General features: G+C 35.1%; 1 protein-coding gene across 1 annotated transcript in view; it reads left to right on the top strand.

Moving 5' to 3' along the window:
* Positions 1–17,498, top strand: part of LOC118739029 (proline-rich protein 36-like) — a 46,889-nt gene extending 29,391 nt beyond the window's left edge. Inside the window, exons 2-3 of the mRNA XM_036470118.1 lie at positions 15,415–15,984; positions 16,057–17,498. Coding sequence (XP_036326011.1) covers positions 15,415–15,984; positions 16,057–17,048 — 1,562 coding nt within the window. The 3' untranslated portion in view covers positions 17,049–17,498. The remainder of the gene's footprint in view (positions 1–15,414; positions 15,985–16,056) is intronic.
* The last annotated feature ends 331 nt before the right edge of the window (positions 17,499–17,829 follow it).

Raw genomic sequence — 17,829 nt, 5'->3', positions numbered from 1 at the left:
TTATCACGAACCACGGCCAGTTGACTGACTTTTAGCCTCCAATTTTCCCAATAATTGATCAACAGTTTTTTAGGTTCTCTATGGTTGTTGTTGCTTCCGATACTGTAAATGTAATGTAATATAGATTTATTTACCCTATCGAATTTGGTTTGGGGAACAGAAGTCCCGGCGTTGTAGCGTCTGTTGGGTAATTTTTTGTTTCATAACTATGTTTCCCTTGATTTCTAGACTGTCATTGAAGGCTCTCACCTCAAAAAAATCCATTGGTCGATAAATCTCGAAAAAATCTCGATAAGGGTCGTAAAATTCAGAAATAATTTGGAAAGATCCCGAAAACATTACGAGAAATTTCTAGAAAAAACCTGAAAAAGTTAGAAAAAAGCCAAAAATTCGTAAAGCATACAATTTTTGTATTAGTACTTAAATGGCAAATATAATCGGTTGGCTTTTCCGCAAAAAATATCAAAGCGGCACACTCGCTTATTTTTGCCGTAAAAATTTTAAACAAAAATTATCGTATGTAATTTTACTGCTAAGTAGAAAAATGTTTTCGCTACTACTGCTTCACTCCATTTTTGAAAATGCAAAACCATTCCAAATTATGCTTTCTCACTTTTGGAACCGGGGTATTAACAATTGTTATTATTGTTTTTTTTCTTCTTTGTTTTAACCACAGACAGTGGCCGGTAAACAAATAGCGCGGGAGATTTCAACATATTTTGGCTATTTTTCTTTTGTTTATTTAATGTTTCTTATTTTTCTACGAAAGTATAGCTAGCTATCTAATTAAAACCACGTATGTCCGAATTTCAAACTTTGTACAAACAATGAACATTCGCCTTTTTAATCAAAATTTTTAGAAAAAATTTTGGTATACAGTTTTGTAGCTAGGACTTACCATTCATTTTTAGCATTTTTTTTTGCTGACGGTGTAACGCAGTTTCTTACATACAAAGTGTAGATGTTCGACAATAATTTTATATGGAGGAAAATGCACACTGGTCAGAAAAAAATTGCCTAAATTTAACGGTAAGCCCTAGCCACTTCAAATTTGCACTTTATTATACTAAAAAATGCATATCTAAATTTTTTTTAATTCCGAATGAAAAGTATGGAATTTTTATGAAATTCGTCGAATTTTTATAAATCTTGCAAAAAGTTTTAAATTTTGGCTTACATGATTTTTGTTAGATAGTCAGGAATACTTTTATAAAAGAAATAATAAACAATAAGTAAACAGAAGAAAAATAGCCTAAACCCGTTAAAATATCGCGTCACTATTTATTTTCCCGTCACTGTAGATATACATATGCCGCTTTTAACACGTTTACCAACACGTGGTTTATTTTAGCGTATGCGTATGCGTGCAATGCAATACTGCAATTGAAAGTCGAAAAGAAATAACAACAAGCATATTTTGCCTGTCCATAAACAAGTTGAGAACACCTAAACGTTATATTGTATGTATGCCTGCATATAAATACATACATATGTACATGTACAGACATGTATACATATAGTCATCATGAAGGCGCAGTTTTTGTTGTATAAACCATTTTAGTAGGCACTTGTTGTTGTCGCTGTTGACTATGAATGATAACATTGGGCAAGCAAAAGATAAATGAAAGAAGCAACAATTACAACGACAACGCAGATTCTTGGTCAAGATCACGCACACATTTTAAATTTGTTTCGGACGAGTTGCAGCCTCCCAACAACCAGCTAAAGTGGCAAAGTTGCTGCGGCAACGGCGGTTGACTTTTACCCTGTGGAGAAAACTCTCCAGTTCTGAAGTGTCAATTGCGCCCCGCAGCATCCCTTTTACGATAGTTCAGAACTAGTGCTAAATTCTATAGTTCCGAAGCAGTTCTAAAACCGACAGACGAAAGAAAAAAGTATCATGATTTCGGTTCTTCCGTGTGCGATTTTAAATTATTTTCAAAGAAATGTTTTACGTTTACATACCTTTGGCTGTAAGCTGACTTTGCAGAGGTGCTCGCTGTTATTGGTTAGACTCCAGACGGTCCCAAGATGTTAATATGTTAAAACAAACTTTTGTTTTGTATTACCAAACTGTGAAAAGGCATCTGCGAAGTGCAGAATGAAAGTGCATTTGATCGAAAAAGCCGCCAAACACATATCTATGTAACGCAAACCAGCGCTCGCTGCATACCTTTTTCTACAATTCCGAACCAGTTCTAAATTTGTCACCTTAGATATAGATTTCTAATGATAAAAGTGAAATAAAATAGTTCTTGTAGTTTTTTTTCGCTGATTTTGAACTGGTGGGGATCTAGTTACTATCGGACTAGTTCCTTTTTGGGCGATGCAGATCTTGTACGGAACTAAAAATTTTATTCACTAGTCCGCGGTTTCCCTGCAGGGTATGTACTGTATGTATGAATGTGCGCGTGTTCGTTGCTGCTCCGAAGTTAAATTTGTTTGTTATTTTGTGATTCTTGTCTTAAATTGCAAAATACGCATCTGTTCTCATGCGTAGTTGAATGCCGCATGTTTTCGCATACGTTGATGCTCAAATACAGTAAATGTACATAACTACATACATACATACACACATATGTAGGTATGGGTTGCACATGCGCTCATGCATATTTCTACCAATTTTACTTCGTTTAAATTTCTGGCATTGCACGAAAATCATTGAATGCTGCACAACGTTTTTGCTTTGTTGCCAGTTGCCGGTTGCCGGTTGCCACTACTGCGAAGATAGAATTTTTTCCATGCGTGCACGCATGCGCAAACGGAAATGCGCTACACATTGCATTTATCGCATGTATGTATGTACATATGTATATATTTAAAAAGCAGAAGAGCCTCCACTTCGCGCTCAACCTTGATTCCTGTCACCATTCCCTACCACTGCACTCTAAAGCCCTTCCCTTCCCCTTCATCTGCCTCTCTCCCACTTCTGCTAAACTGCTTGGCCGCATGCCACACATTTCCACTTGCATGCCAATGTGAATGCTCCACTCGGAACAGCAAGAAGGTATTTGACTTTTTGGTGCCACAAGAGCACACTAAATGAAGAAAGATACAACAAAATAAAAATGCTGCAAGTTCCAACACAAAAATATCAATGGGATCGCAAGCAGCACAGCAAGAGATGATGATGGCGGATAAAGCAAGCTTTTCTGTGGAGGCAGCCGCAATTCCATTGGTTTCATGGCAGAACAATAAGGCAGGCAGGAAGTTAGGAAGCAGGTATGTACATACATACATACATATGCATATGTACATATATGTACGTCGGTAGGCAAGGCGACCGGAGGCTGGACATGCAAGGCAGGCATTGAATGTTTTTTTTTAAGTAATCGAGTGCGTGTGTCATTGTATGTTAGCCTACTGCTGCTGCGTTGTATAATTTACGCTGGAGCCTGCAGAATTTCTACATCAATTCCAAATATTCGTAGGAAGGGCGTTGTTGCATTTTTCCATGCATACCGGACATGATTGTGGTCTCTCCTTGAGGCTCTTATGTCGACACATAAGTATGTACATATGTACATAAATTGGCACTGCCGCTGAGGTTTAGTGGCAGCCAGGCTTAACGCAACAATTGGTCGAGTTTTGTTGATGGTAAAGAATATTTAACTTAGTATGTTGGAATTACAAGGAGGAATGCAGAATCTTAAGTACATTGTTTTTCTTGTCGTTGCATGCCATTTATCGGTTTTGGGTTTGGTATTTGCTATTTGCTATTTCAGCGTGCATACCAACGATAAGCCACGTGGAGTCGAGCAATCTTCGAAATTTAGCGAAGAAGTTAATAAAGTAGGAAGCCATGGCTCCGTTGTATTTTTGTATGTTTGAAAAGATGATGCGTGTAACGTTCTACAAAAAAATAAACTAGATTCAGGAATACTCGATTGGATGTGTTTTGATATTGAAATCAGGTTCTGATTGGAAATGCCCACGGTTGCCTAAAAGAGTCAACAGTTGTTTACTTGGTTTTAAAGTTACACCTCAAATGCAGCGGTATTTTATCGGATTTTCAACGATGTATTTATCGATAAAGAAATATTTACCGTCAGGTTCTTATCGATATATTTATCGATAAACATATACATTTACAGAGATATTAGTTACACATAACTTTCGATATTTTTCCCAAAATACTGTCGATACTTTTTATCTACATATATATATAAATAATTATCGATACTAAATGTATGTGTTGTATTACATAAATGCAGTAATGACGATATTTCACCGAAAAGCTAACGATACTTTTTTTCTATATAATAATCAATATGAAATTTATAAACATATGATAATACGCAGCGGCCCTGCCTTATGTACATTTCGATATATTTATCAGGAGGGTGTATTTATCGAAGGAGAAATTCCAGCGTTTTCTTGTGCTTTTATCGAAATATTATAGATTTTTTTTTTCTATTTAATAATCGATATGAAATTTATCTATTAGATGATATTATTAACGAGGCTTAAATCGATATATCTACATATTTACTTTTCGGGCTTTTGTTTTTAATTATACCTACACCTGCAGGAAATGTATCTAACCATAATTTAACTTGAACTTGTTTAGGAAGGCACTAAAGGTCCCTATTGCCTGCATATTTTCTTTAAGGAAAGCTAACTATATGTCTTATGGCGATGGTCGCGAAATAGTCAAGGATGGTTACGTCTGCATTAGATGTCAACTAACTTGTAACTACCTACTTTTGGACATAAAATGCCTATAAAAATACAATTTTTTTTAAATTGCTTATTTACAAATGTAATTTATTTAACATTACGAATGTATATTTCTTTACAAATTCTGCTGTAGGTGGTCCCATATTCGAATTCCGTTAGACATAACTTCAACATGATTAAATAAAATTTCGATCTTCTTTCTAGAGTATTTAACCATTTTTATTGAGTTGGAGGCCGCTTTTAATGAAAAATGTTTTGGAAAAACCATAATAATACACATGCGTTCATAGATGCATTTATCAAAATTTTAACGAAATGTTGATGTATATCGATCGATAATCGATATATTTAATGAAATTATTTTCGACATATAATCGATATTTTGTTTATACATTTATACTTTTGTACAACAACTTTCACCTAAATTTCAAACTTTTTTCGCAGAAGTGTTAGAATTTTTTCGAGTACGCTGTTTTGTAGCCTATTCAATACCAGTGTAACAATGTGCAAAGTTTCAAGTGGCTAAAAATTACCGTACTCAAAAAAAATCGTAACACTTCTAAGAAACTGGTTTGAAATTTTAGTGAAAAGTTTTTGGATTTTTTTGTAGTTTTCTACAAAGTTTAAAACTTGGGTTTATATGGGTTTTGTTAGAGAATGAAGCGTAATTTAATTGAAAATTCCTAAAAATAAATAAATAAAATCGGTGGGAAACAATATCACTTTGAAATGGGGGTGCTATTGTATTGTCCAATACTGTATATCCACCATCATGGACGTACGCAGATGCAGGCTTCGGAGGGCGCAAGCCGCGCTCAATTACAAAGTTTAATTGTTGTTCAATAACTTCAGTTTTTCAATCGCTTAAAACTTGCACTTTATTATACTAAAATTTAATGGGCTACAGAACTGCATACTTAAAAAAATTCTAAAAAATTTTAAAAAGCTTGCAAATTTATTATATACTCTTTTTAAAGAACTCCGGTGTACAAAAAAAAATTCATAACTCTAATTATTGTAGAGTGCACCGCATAATAATACTAGATATACTTAAATATTGGGCAATACTCAGAGCTACCATTGTGATTATTTTTTTATCTTTTTTGAGACATCAAAAACTAATTTTTTTAACAACAAATGTGTCTTTTCATAGAGAATTTTGATGTGTGTATGTGTGATTTTTTTTCAAATTTTTTCTCGCCCCGTTCTACAGATATTTGGAAAACTATTAAATCAATTTGTTTTCATTTTTGTGCTGTAAAGTTTTTAAAAATGTATTATTCAAGCTCAAATTTCATATTTATTTATTATTTATGTTTATGCATCAACCCTTAAGATTTGAAATAAATCAAACACATGAAGTGTGAACCCCGTCCGTTTTGGTATGGAACGCCCCATATACATATATATATATATGTACATATCTTTTGTCGTTGTCACTGCTCATCGATCGTTTTATTTTTTTCATTTGTTATAATATTTAATTTGCATATTTGTTATACATACTTAAATTGGTGCACACCAAACATATTTCCTTATGTATGGAATACTTACCAAAATATGTACATATGTATGTATGTCTTTATATATTTTGCCTTAGTGTGGGGTATTGGAATTTGAAAAATTATCACGTACGTACGTGCAAAGAAAATGCAATGAGCATTAAATTAATACGATTATGTGCTATAAACATAAATGTAACAACTGCCAATTTGTATTAGCTATTATGTATGGAAATATGAATATGCTGGTATTAGCAATATAAATTTGTTCATGTTTCCGGAACCCCAAAAGCTTTTCACTGGAGCATATTATCGCGAGAAAAGCGCAGGTTTTTAACCAGTTTGTGACCATTGTTGCTCAGAAAACATTATGAAATTCCAAGGAATTTTTGGAAAAGAACAGATGTTTTTATTTTAACGTAAACATACTAACTACAGATTTTAACTAAAAATCATGATGAGCAGAATTGGCTCCTTCACAAAAATATTACATACCGAAAGTTATGGCACATAAAACCACCAAATACCCGTCTCAAATACCCTTATGTATGTATGTGTGGACATTAGGGTGGTCCAAAAATCCACGTGGGGGCAAAAATTAAGGTCAAATTTTTAATGTTCTCACCCCTAGGATTGTTGTACCCCTGCTTTTTTATTTCGGTATCAAAAACATTTTATAGGTCGCTCAAAGATTTCCATGTATTTTATATAGGGAAAAACAATTATTCTTAGAAATGGAAAATCATTTTTCTTGAAAATCAATATTTTTCGACCGGAAATCTCTGTTTCTCTTCAGGAGACTGCCAGTAATAATACCCAATTGTTTTTTTTACCATTTTTTGATACCAGCGATATTTTGGCTCCCCATTGCATTTTTATGTGTTTTTGGAGAACCTGAAAAAATTGTCAATATTAACAATTGGTAAAATAAACAATTGGGTATTATTATTGAAAGTCTCCAGAAAAGAAATAGAGTTTTCCGAGTTTTCAAGATTCTATACCACTTCTACGAAAAATGTTTTTTATACCCGAGCGCACTTGTGCACAAGGGTATATTAATTTTATTCACATAACGGTTGTTTGTAACAGCCAAAACGAATCGAGATAGATATAGACAAATGTATACATAAATGATCAGGATGAAAAAAGAAATCGATTAAGCCATGTCTGTCTGTCCGTCCGTCTGTCCGTCTGTCCGTCTGTCCGTCTGTCCGTGTACACGATAACTCGAGCAAAAATTGAGATATCTCAACGAAATTTGGTATGTAGGTTTCCCTTAATCCAAGGTAGGTTGGTATTGAAAATGGGCGAAATCGGACTTTAACCACGCCCACTTCCCATATAACGGTAATTTCCAGAAATACGAAAACTGCGATATTTTAGTAACTACTGAAGATAATTCACTCAAAATTGATATTTACAATAATTTTTAGACGAAAAATAAGAATATTATAAATTTTTGGAAAATGGGCGTAGCCACGCCCACTTATGGTTACATGTGTATATCTTGGTAACCGCTGCCCCAATTTCTTCCAAACTTGGCACAGTTGTTGGCCTTGGTACAGCATAAAAACCGCCGAAACTTTTTAAAATCGGACAATAACCACTTGGCACAGTTGTTGGCCTTCGCATAACATACCAAATGGCCGAAAATTTTTAAAATCGCTCAATAACCACGCCTATTTCCCATATAACGGTAATTTTCAGAAATATGAAAACTGCAATATTTTAGTAACTACTGGAGATTATTCACTCAAAATTGATATTTATAATAAGTTTTAGACGAAAAATAAGAATATTATAAATTCTTGGAAAATGGGCGTAGCCACGCCCACTTATGGTTACATGTGTATATCTTGGTAACCGCTACACCAATTTCTTCCAAACTTGGCACAGTTGTTGGCCTTGGTACAGCATAAAAAACCGCCGAAACTTTTTAAAATCGGACAATAACCACGCCCACATCCCATATAACGGTAATTTAGAGAAATACAAAATCTTCGATAAATCATTAAATATTGAAGCTCATTTTTTCAAAATTGATGGTTGCAACAATTCTTTACCAAGAAATGCGTTTATGGTAAAATTTTGGAAAATGGGAGTGGCACCGCCCACTTATGATCACATATAAGTATACCGGTAACCGTTCTACCAATTTGTACCAAACTCGGTATGGTTATTGTACTTGCCACGTGTAAGCAAAACGTTGAAAATTATTGAAATCGGACTAATATAACGGCCGATTCTCATATAACGGTAAATTTAAGAATTGCTTGAAACTTCAATATTTCGAAATTGAAGGACGCTAATTTACTCAAAATTGTTACAACTCGGCTTACCATCTAGCGGAAGGTTTCGGAAGGGTGAAAAAACATATATTTAATACTTGCGCCGGGTATTTAATGTTCGGCTCCGCCCGAACTTAGCCTTTCTTACTTGTTTTCATATAAAATTAGTGCATGGAAATTTTTGAATGACCTCTAAAAATTTTTTGATTTCAAATATAAAAACAAAGCAGGTATATTTTTTCGGTATAGAATAATCCCTGGAGGTGAGAGCTTTAAAACTCCGACTTTACGTCATATATACATTAAACCGCACCGCAAAAAAATTCGGCTTACGTCTCTAATTCATAAGAAGTTTTACAAGGCAATTTCGAAAAAAAATTTTTGGCCGAGCAAAGGTGTCGCCTTTTTTTTTGGATTTTGAGTCTTCGACAATTACAGTCGTATCTTAAAGTATGATAAGTATGTATACCGAGGAGACAATTTTTTTGTTCCAATGTTCATTGATCCAAGTATCCCGTTCCGGTAGTTTCCCACAAAATCTCAGCTCCTATCGCACTCAAGTACCACCCTTATGTCAGTAAGTCAAAGCTCAACAAAAACCATTAGTAGAACTAAATAAACAAAATTTTATTGTCGAATTTAGGTGTCACCGAAAAATGTATAAAGGCGACCCGACCGCTAGGTTTGGCAAAAAAAAAACCAAAAAAGAAAAAACAAATGTTTCGAAATTGTCCTGCAAAAATACTTCCGACTCAGTGGTATACGACGAACTTTAATTAAAAAAGGAAATATACTTTGGATTAAAAATTCGTGGGAAAGTTGCTTTATTGTATTCATGAAGTTAACTTTTTGTTTCAGAAAAGTTTGTACCCATTTGTTTTTTTTTCACAGCAATGCTTTACTTTTGCTTTTTATTGCATGCTCTTAAATATTTTGCATCGTAACAAATTAATTCACCACATAATATTGATTTGGTAGCACAATGAAGAGTGACAGCACAAACACACACACACATCCATTTATTTATTTCTAATGTAGCGTACAATGGCGTGTAAAATGTGTACGTAAAATAATTTTTTTTTTTACTTTTGCACATAGTATACCCAAGAAAATGCTCTGCTCTGTAAGTGTAACTAACAACTTAATGAAAGTCATAATTTATGCACACAGATTAGACTATTTACAATAGCAGCAACACCGGAAAAGAGGTTTACTTTTGGTTTTGCAATTACGATAAATCTCAAAAAATTAATACATATTAAAATATTTCTATGCAATAATTTCTCGGTGGGAAACAGAAGATACTTCGTCTTGTCTTCGTACACCTCCTTTGCTTTACTTCCATATCCAACGTGGAAAGCGAAGAATAAACGGTGCTGCCTCGTATGAAGGCTTAGGTCGGTATTGATCCAACGTACCTACATACATATATGACTGTAAGATCTTTTCCTCTAAGTTTTACTTAAGTTGTTTTCCAATAATCGCTAACTCTTCAATGTTAGTTCCCTCGACTTAGTGACTCGCCGCTGTTCATAGATCTGCAGTTCTATCCAGCGACAAGAATAGATTTTGCTTTTTCCAGTTTTCCATTACCCAAAGAAATACTGTTATCGCTCCCACTCCACTGAGCCATCCTTCATTCTACTAGGCTTATCTTTACCTTAAAGGGTTCAACTCTTACGGCGCCAGCAGTGAGAAAATTATCATCAATGGGCTCTCTTTCACTCTCAGAAGAGATGCAGGTGGGCGCCTCAGTTGAAAGGTATGTAGAGTGGTTAGGTCCTTTTGACACCACCAATGCTCTTAGCGAGTTTGCAGTGTTTTTTCGTAGACCCCATGAAAGAATAGCCCAAGGCCCTATTAAATAAAATAGCCAGCGAGATCGCCACACTTCTTATTTATATTCACAAAAAGTAATTCCGGCGTAAATACTTACATATTTATTCGGGTACGTATAAATTTATATATGCATGTATATATGTACTAGTAATTTTAATCCCGGTATTTTTAAGTCCCGAAAATCCCGGGATTCTAGGTTTTGTAATTTACACTGGCGGCAATAATAGAAACGCTTTATGTTGACCAGTTTTAGCTATATTTCTTTTGTTTATTTAATACTCAAAATTTTTTTTTAAGTACAAAACCGCGTATCGTGATTCTGCAAAACCGCGTAACTGACGTTTGCTGCCAAAAATTGGATTTGCTCACCCAAGCTCTTGGCTCAATCCTTATTCATTCGTCCTGAAATATACTATCCAAAAATGCGATTGCTTTAAAAAAAAAGAGATCTATTTTACAACATGGGTGCTTTTACTCTCTAGCAAATGATTTATGCAACCTCACATACGCGGTTTTGTACTTTAAACTGCGATATAATACCTTGCGGCAGGCAATTTTGCACACACAAAAAAATCAATATATTCGCCAAACCAAGGGACAATTATAGTAAAATTGCGTTCTTAATTTTTCTCTCTGATGTCAGGATTTTTAAAAGAACTTTGAAATTTAAAACATATGAGTTTTTTCAAAAAATGATTTAAAAATTTCGGTGCAATATACCTACAAAAATAGTATGGGTATAAAATGAAAGAAAAGATTCTGTAGAGTTAAAACAAAATTACATTTTTTGGGGCGTAAGAGACGGGTAGGTATCGAAAATACCCTTTTATAATTTTATCCTTGAATATTCTCGAAATTTTTCAGTTATTATTATTTTTTTTTTCAATTTTATATATCAAGCACTAACTTTATTAGCCTAAACAAATAAAATAAATTCGTCCTTGTGAACCCAAAAAAACGATTTCATTTGGTATCCATGTATTTGTTTTACATTGCACTGAATTTTTTAAATGAATTTTGGAAATAGTCTTATCTTTGTAATTATAAAGTCTTTTAAAAAAAATCATTACGTCAGAGAAATGAGGTAAAATTTTATAAAAAAAAATTTAGCTTTGAATAAACAAAAGGAATATAGACAAAAAACTAACACTAGTATTATGAACTTATTTCAACCAGAAAATAATTTTGTTGACTTAATTTACTTTGCATCGAGCTTTTTTTAACATACCTTGAATTACTTTATCAGATATGTACTATATGCTAAAGTATTATTAAATGCATATCAATTTAATTACTGTCTTTCGTTTTGTTGCTTATGAAATAATGTTCACTTTAAATAGAAAACAACGTTCCAAACCCATTTACTTATTATTTATTATAGTTATGGTAGGAGAGCATCTCACACCATATTGATGCAATTTGCAAGTTGTTGAAAAATAATAAATATCTAAATTCCGGGACTGATCCCGGGATTGAACCAACGACATCCCGAAAATCCCGGGATCGTAAAAATCGAAAAAAATTAACATCCCTAGTATGTACATATGTATGTACCACATTCATATTAAATCATAAATTTTATACGCAACGCAGTAAAGCAAAAAAAAACTAAAACTAAAACTAAAAAAAAAAACAACTAAGTGCCCCAACATCACTCAGAAATACTTACACGCACATTGTGTGATGACTGCGAAAAGATGGGGCGTGAACGTGAATGTAAATGTGTAAAGGTGGAAACGCCAAACAGCAAAATATACTAAAAAAAAAAAATGAAAACAAAAGCCTCCAAAGTGAGAAGTGGCTAGCAAGCAGCAAAACAAAAGCAGGTTTTTGTTATTGTGATTTCAAATGCCCGTGGCGGCGTCGGGACTGTTGTTGTGATTTCTATGGTGTTGGTGGCATGATCAAGTCGACGTAGAAAAGCGCAGCACAGCAAGGCGCGCGCGTATTGTGGTAGCAAACTGGTTTGCTTTCAACTTGATTGCTGCCGCACAGCCGTTTGTGTTTGCGTTTATCTTTTTTTTTTTTGTTATGCTATACTCTTTTTTCTATTTTTTTTTTTGCTTGTTTATTAATTTTTTGGTTTCTATTTTCTTTTTTTTTTTATATATAATCTGTATTCCTTTATGCGCTCACTTTCATAGTCTGGTGTTTGTCGTGTGTTTTAAACATTGTAGACTTTCGTTGTTTATTAATAATGCTGCCATTGTCGCTGCTCACTTAGTTTCAAATTCGCGGCCGTGTACTTCCTTCCATTTGTATGATTTGTAATATGTACACAACTTACTTGCTTTGTTTTGCTTTTTTGTCTTTCTAACTTTTTATCTGCTAGTTTTTTTGGCATTGTATTTCTTATCTTGTTTGGTTTTCATTTACTTGAGCTTATCCGTCTATTGATTACAGTTTTCCTTTTGAAAAAAAAAAAAAAACTGACAAGCCTCTTGCAAAATTGTTATGCTGCGTTTCAACAGATTCATTTAAGTAGAAATTAATTTCAATTTAATTTTTTATTTAATTCTCAATTGAATTTTTTCCAGTTTCAATAAGCTTTTTATTTAAGTTCAGTAAAACTTGGCAGCACCGTGCCAAAAGTGGTAGTATGTGGTTTGTGTATACTGATCAGCTGATTGAACGTATAACATCACTGAGTGTGGGTATTCCAATTTAATTTTTATTTCAGTGAAGATCATAGGCCACTTAAATCAAAATTAACAACAAATTAAAATTGAAACCAAAAATTCAAAAATTAAAATATATGTATTTTCACTTAAATGATTCTGGTAAAACGCAGACTTAGGGTTCTCTTGAGATGTGTGTAGGAAGAATTAGAAGGTTTTAGTGCAAATTTTGTGTAGATAATATGTCGACAATTTTTAACGATATTTATTCCTAACCACATAAGCTTTTATAGATAGTATTGTCGATTTTAATTGATTTTATTTTATTTATCGATCTTATTGAATATATTCATCAGAACTGTTATCAACGTCATCAATTAAAAAAAAAAAACAGCGCAGATTTTATAAAAAAAAAAATTATTTATTATAATTTGTATCGATATTTTAGCCACATGCAATATACATAAATAACCTCATAAAAGTATATCGATAATTTAATCGACTTTTAAATTTATCAATTTAATTTTTGATATTTATCGATCTTCCCATCGATGTGCTTAGAACAACCGTTCTCAATATCAATGTTATTCGAATTTTATCATAAAAATATCGATAACGTACTCAACATACTGATATCGAGTTTTCTATCGTTATATGTATTTATCGATTTTTCGATACTCTTGTCTTACTGCGTTGTGTATATTGTATTCGATACATTTACCGATAATTTAATCGCATGATTTATCGATAAATTTTGGAATTACATACTCAAGTTTACTAAGTACAACATTACTGCTATACATATTTGCTACATACGTACAACTGATATATATATATATATATATTTATCGATAACGTTATTCGTTAAGTTATTGATATAGTTGCGTGTCAAGCCGTTATCGATATTAATGTAGATACATATATTTGCCTCTATACTTTTCGATAACATCATCGATATACTATCACCAAGTTGGTTATCGATATATTTATCGATATCGGTTTAATAAGCCAATTGAATATTTGCACACGATTTCTTATGCACTTTTGTTTAAAATAAACATTTACAGTAGCACACATGCAGAGTATCGGCTGTGATTAAACAAAAGACTTAAGAAGCGAACTTCAGCATCGTAAATGAGCATAGATCAAGTTAATAGAAAAACTCGTTGCAATATGCATATAAAACGAAAGCGTTTTAAGAGTACTTTAAAGCAGGATTATTTTGAAATAGAGTTGCCAAACTCTATTTTAGAATACGCTATTGTGGAAAATTGTTTGAGCAGGAAATAAAATAAATGCATGTGTATCTAAGTTAAGTAAACTTTTGCATTGTGAGCAAAAAATAAAAGCTTTATCTGAAAAGTATTATTAAACAAAGCTGCCACCTATTCGAAACAATTTGAATTAAGGAAATAAATTACACATGTGTGCATTGAAATAATCAAACAAGGTCTTTAAACTTTAGAAACACTTCGTACCAAGAATATTTTTGACTAGGGTTGCCACCTGCAATAATTTATGCGTGTAGTGTAATGACGCGAATTTTAAAGTGTTCAGTATTTTTTCTTTTTTTTTTTAGTTTCCTAATTTTTAGCGCTAGCGAATAAAATATCCATACATATATGTATGTTGCCGAATAGCCCGTCAGATTACCGCTGACCTAATTTAGCAGCATAAGCTAAGCGTTTAATTTTCTAGTTCAAAAGTATGTTTCAATTTCATGCGAGTTTAAATGGGAACTATTCGCACTAAGTATGATATTTTTCTTCCTCCTCTATCCCAGCAGGCGCACAAATATATTTAACATGTAAGATCGTGATTCATGAATCATAACACCTACGCTTCAGTTAAACAGCGCCTGAAAGCTTCGTTGTTTTTTTTGTCAATATCCAATTGACATTACTCTTTTTTTTTATTTTTTGCACACTTCGTATTGAAGTTTGCGTTCGTGTGTTTGGTGTACTTTATTTTTATTTTCGTTATTAAATATGCGCGAACATGTCTGAATGGCGGCAGCGGTGACCAGCAACCAACGAGCGATGATCAAAGCCAAAGCCAAAGCAAAAAAAACGCCAGCGCATTGACGTTGCCATTGAAGTTGTTGTCGCTGAGTTTGACGCGTTTCGAAGGCATGTGATGAATTTTCAATGACTAGGTTCATAGTTACATACATACATACATACATATGTACATAACGTTTATTTCTACTATATGTAGGTATATACATTTATTTTTCTGCATAGGGTTTTGTTGGCTTACCGCCAGGTCTCATTTGTATGTGCTGTGATCACAAAAATGAGGTTTAGCAAATTTTAGAGTTGCAATAAATGGCAGACATTCTTAAAGCCCATGTTGGTTTCCAAAAAAAGATACCTAAATACATACATACTTATATGCTTATCGCCTTGTTAAAGTATATTAACCTTTACCCAAGAACCGGAAAAATGGCTAATAATTTTTCTTTCTTTTTTTTTAATTTCCTTTCAGAGGGTCGCATTTCATCAAAAGAACTGCCTACTGCTCGTTGGCGTCGTGAGCGTCGCTCGCGTGCCGGTGAATACCCCGCGCTGGGCAGCGCCGCCGCCGCCGCCTCAACGTCGAGCAGCCTCTCGCCTGCTGGCACGCCACCGCCACTAACGGTTTGTCCTGGCTTAACATCACCAGTGAGCGCGCATCATCATGCCACCGCAACGGTGCACAGTGGCGTACCACCACCCATGTCTATTATGATGGCTGCAGCAATGCGTCCGCTTTGCGAGTCCACTAATCGTCCAACGCCACCGCCATCGAACTCCTCAGCTGCTGCCGTAGTTGCGGCATATCATCATCAAGGCGGTGGCATGGAGAGTCCCATTGATATGTCGGTATCGTCGTCGACGTTGAAGCATCGATCCTCGCCGCCGCCACCTTATCGCGCGCCATTGCCTGGCTCCACATATGCCACTGCGCTGGCGCGCCCTAGCGTTATCACACAGGCGCCATCGAAGCGCGAACGCGAACGTGAGCGTGGCGATCGCGAATTGCTGGCGAATCGCGAGAATGACAATCGCAGCACTGGTAAGTGTCAGCACAGAAATTTTTTTAAAAAATATATATATTATATGTTTAAATTGTTTTTTACTTCTGTAGAATCCATTTCCATGTGTGAAACGGTGATCGATGAACACTTTCGCCGCTCGCTGGGTCCCGACTATGCCGCGCTCTTTGGCAAGAAGTCGCCCGGTCATAATCCAACCACACCATCACCGCAGCCAAGTGCGGCCGCAATGACAACCACAGCTGTCATAAATACGCCAACGCCCACACCACCACCAATGGTTGCGTCCGCGTCGCCGATTGCAACGCAGGCATTAATTGTCGGACATGCGCCGGCGCCAAGCGCTTTGCCGCCCTATCATGCAACCGCCGCCGCTGCCGCCGCCGGCGCACCGCAAGCGCTCATTTCACCAAAGCCAGCAGCGGTCTTGCTCTCTTCGGCCGCCATGTACGCTGCGGCGGCACAGCATTCAGTCAAAGCTGAAAGCTTATCGCCACATCAATTGGAGCATATCGCCATTGCTTTGCCGCCACCACAACAGCAGCCACTAGCATTGGCTACTACACAACGCAGTAGTACGCCGCCCAATTTAAATGCACGCGGCCTGCCTGCTCAATCGCCACCACCACTACCACCAACAGCAACAAGCGCGGCGTTGCATTCCTCGCCGCCGCCGCCGCCACCACCAACATTCCCACACACAGCCTCATTGCGCAGCCAAACAGCGTTGGAGCTGCACTCAACCAGTAATTCACGCTCGCCGGTGGCAACACCACAGCAGTCGCCAAACTCAACCACTGCTGCGGCAACACCACCACCGCAGCCGCCGTTGCCATCGACTTTTGTGTCCTCCTCGTCTACGCCACCAACAGCGACAGCAACGCCACCACCCATTATGCCGGCGATAATGCGCATCAAAACTGAACCGGGGATGTCGGCAACGAATACGCCACCAGCCTCACCAACCTCAACCTCTTCGCCGACGAGTATCACTGAGGTGAATGCTTCGGTTGATGATCACTTTGCCAAGGCGTTGGGTGATACCTGGAAGAAGTTGCAGGAGAACAAGGAGGTGCGTAAGTGAAATATAGCAGTAAATCGGAGGAAGCGCAAGAGAGATGGTTGCATAAATGAAGAGTGAGGACGGAGGTTTTGTGAGTTGATGTAAGGGTGTGTGAAAAATTAAAAAAAAAAAAATTTTTTAATTAATATGAAAACTTTGATATGCATGCCGGTTAAGAAATTAGGTTCAAAAGACGGAATATAAATATAAAAATTGTTAGCAACAACAATGATCTTTTAATTATTTTTCTAGAACGGAAAACCAAGTTTAATCAAAGTGAAAATAGTTTTTAAAAGCATAGAATGGTATGTGGCTGTAAATCTGCATCTCCAACTTGAAAATACTGTATATCAAAAAAAAAAAAGTTTGTAAAACTTGAAAGCGAAAATGTGTTAAATCCTCTAAAAAATCTTAACTGTAACTTACAAAAAACAAAATAGGTTTAAACCAAACCTAAAAAAAAAATAAATATTTTATAAGTTTATGCTTACGGTACGAAGTATGTATGTATGTAACTCGCAGAAGAAGATTAGATCTTTAATTTTAATAACAATTATTACTTTTCCCATAAAAAAATCAAAATATGTATAAGTATAAGTATTACTATCAAATTACCATCAACCTATGAAAGAAGCTTTTAAAAAATACTAAAGCATGAGCATACCATGACAAATAACTTCATATGCATAAATGTGTGCATACAAACAAAATTGAAGAAAAAAGAGTGCAACTTAAAAAAAGTTGTAAACTTAAAAATTGCATTAAAAAAACCCTTATTGAGAATCAACAAATAAATACTACT

Source organism: Rhagoletis pomonella, unplaced genomic scaffold, assembly GCF_013731165.1.
Source record: "Rhagoletis pomonella isolate Grant_MI unplaced genomic scaffold, Rhpom_1.0 Rhpom_scaffold_00005, whole genome shotgun sequence".
Taxonomy (NCBI): Eukaryota; Metazoa; Arthropoda; class Insecta; order Diptera; family Tephritidae; genus Rhagoletis; species Rhagoletis pomonella.
This window is presented reverse-complemented; position numbering and strand designations above follow the sequence as displayed.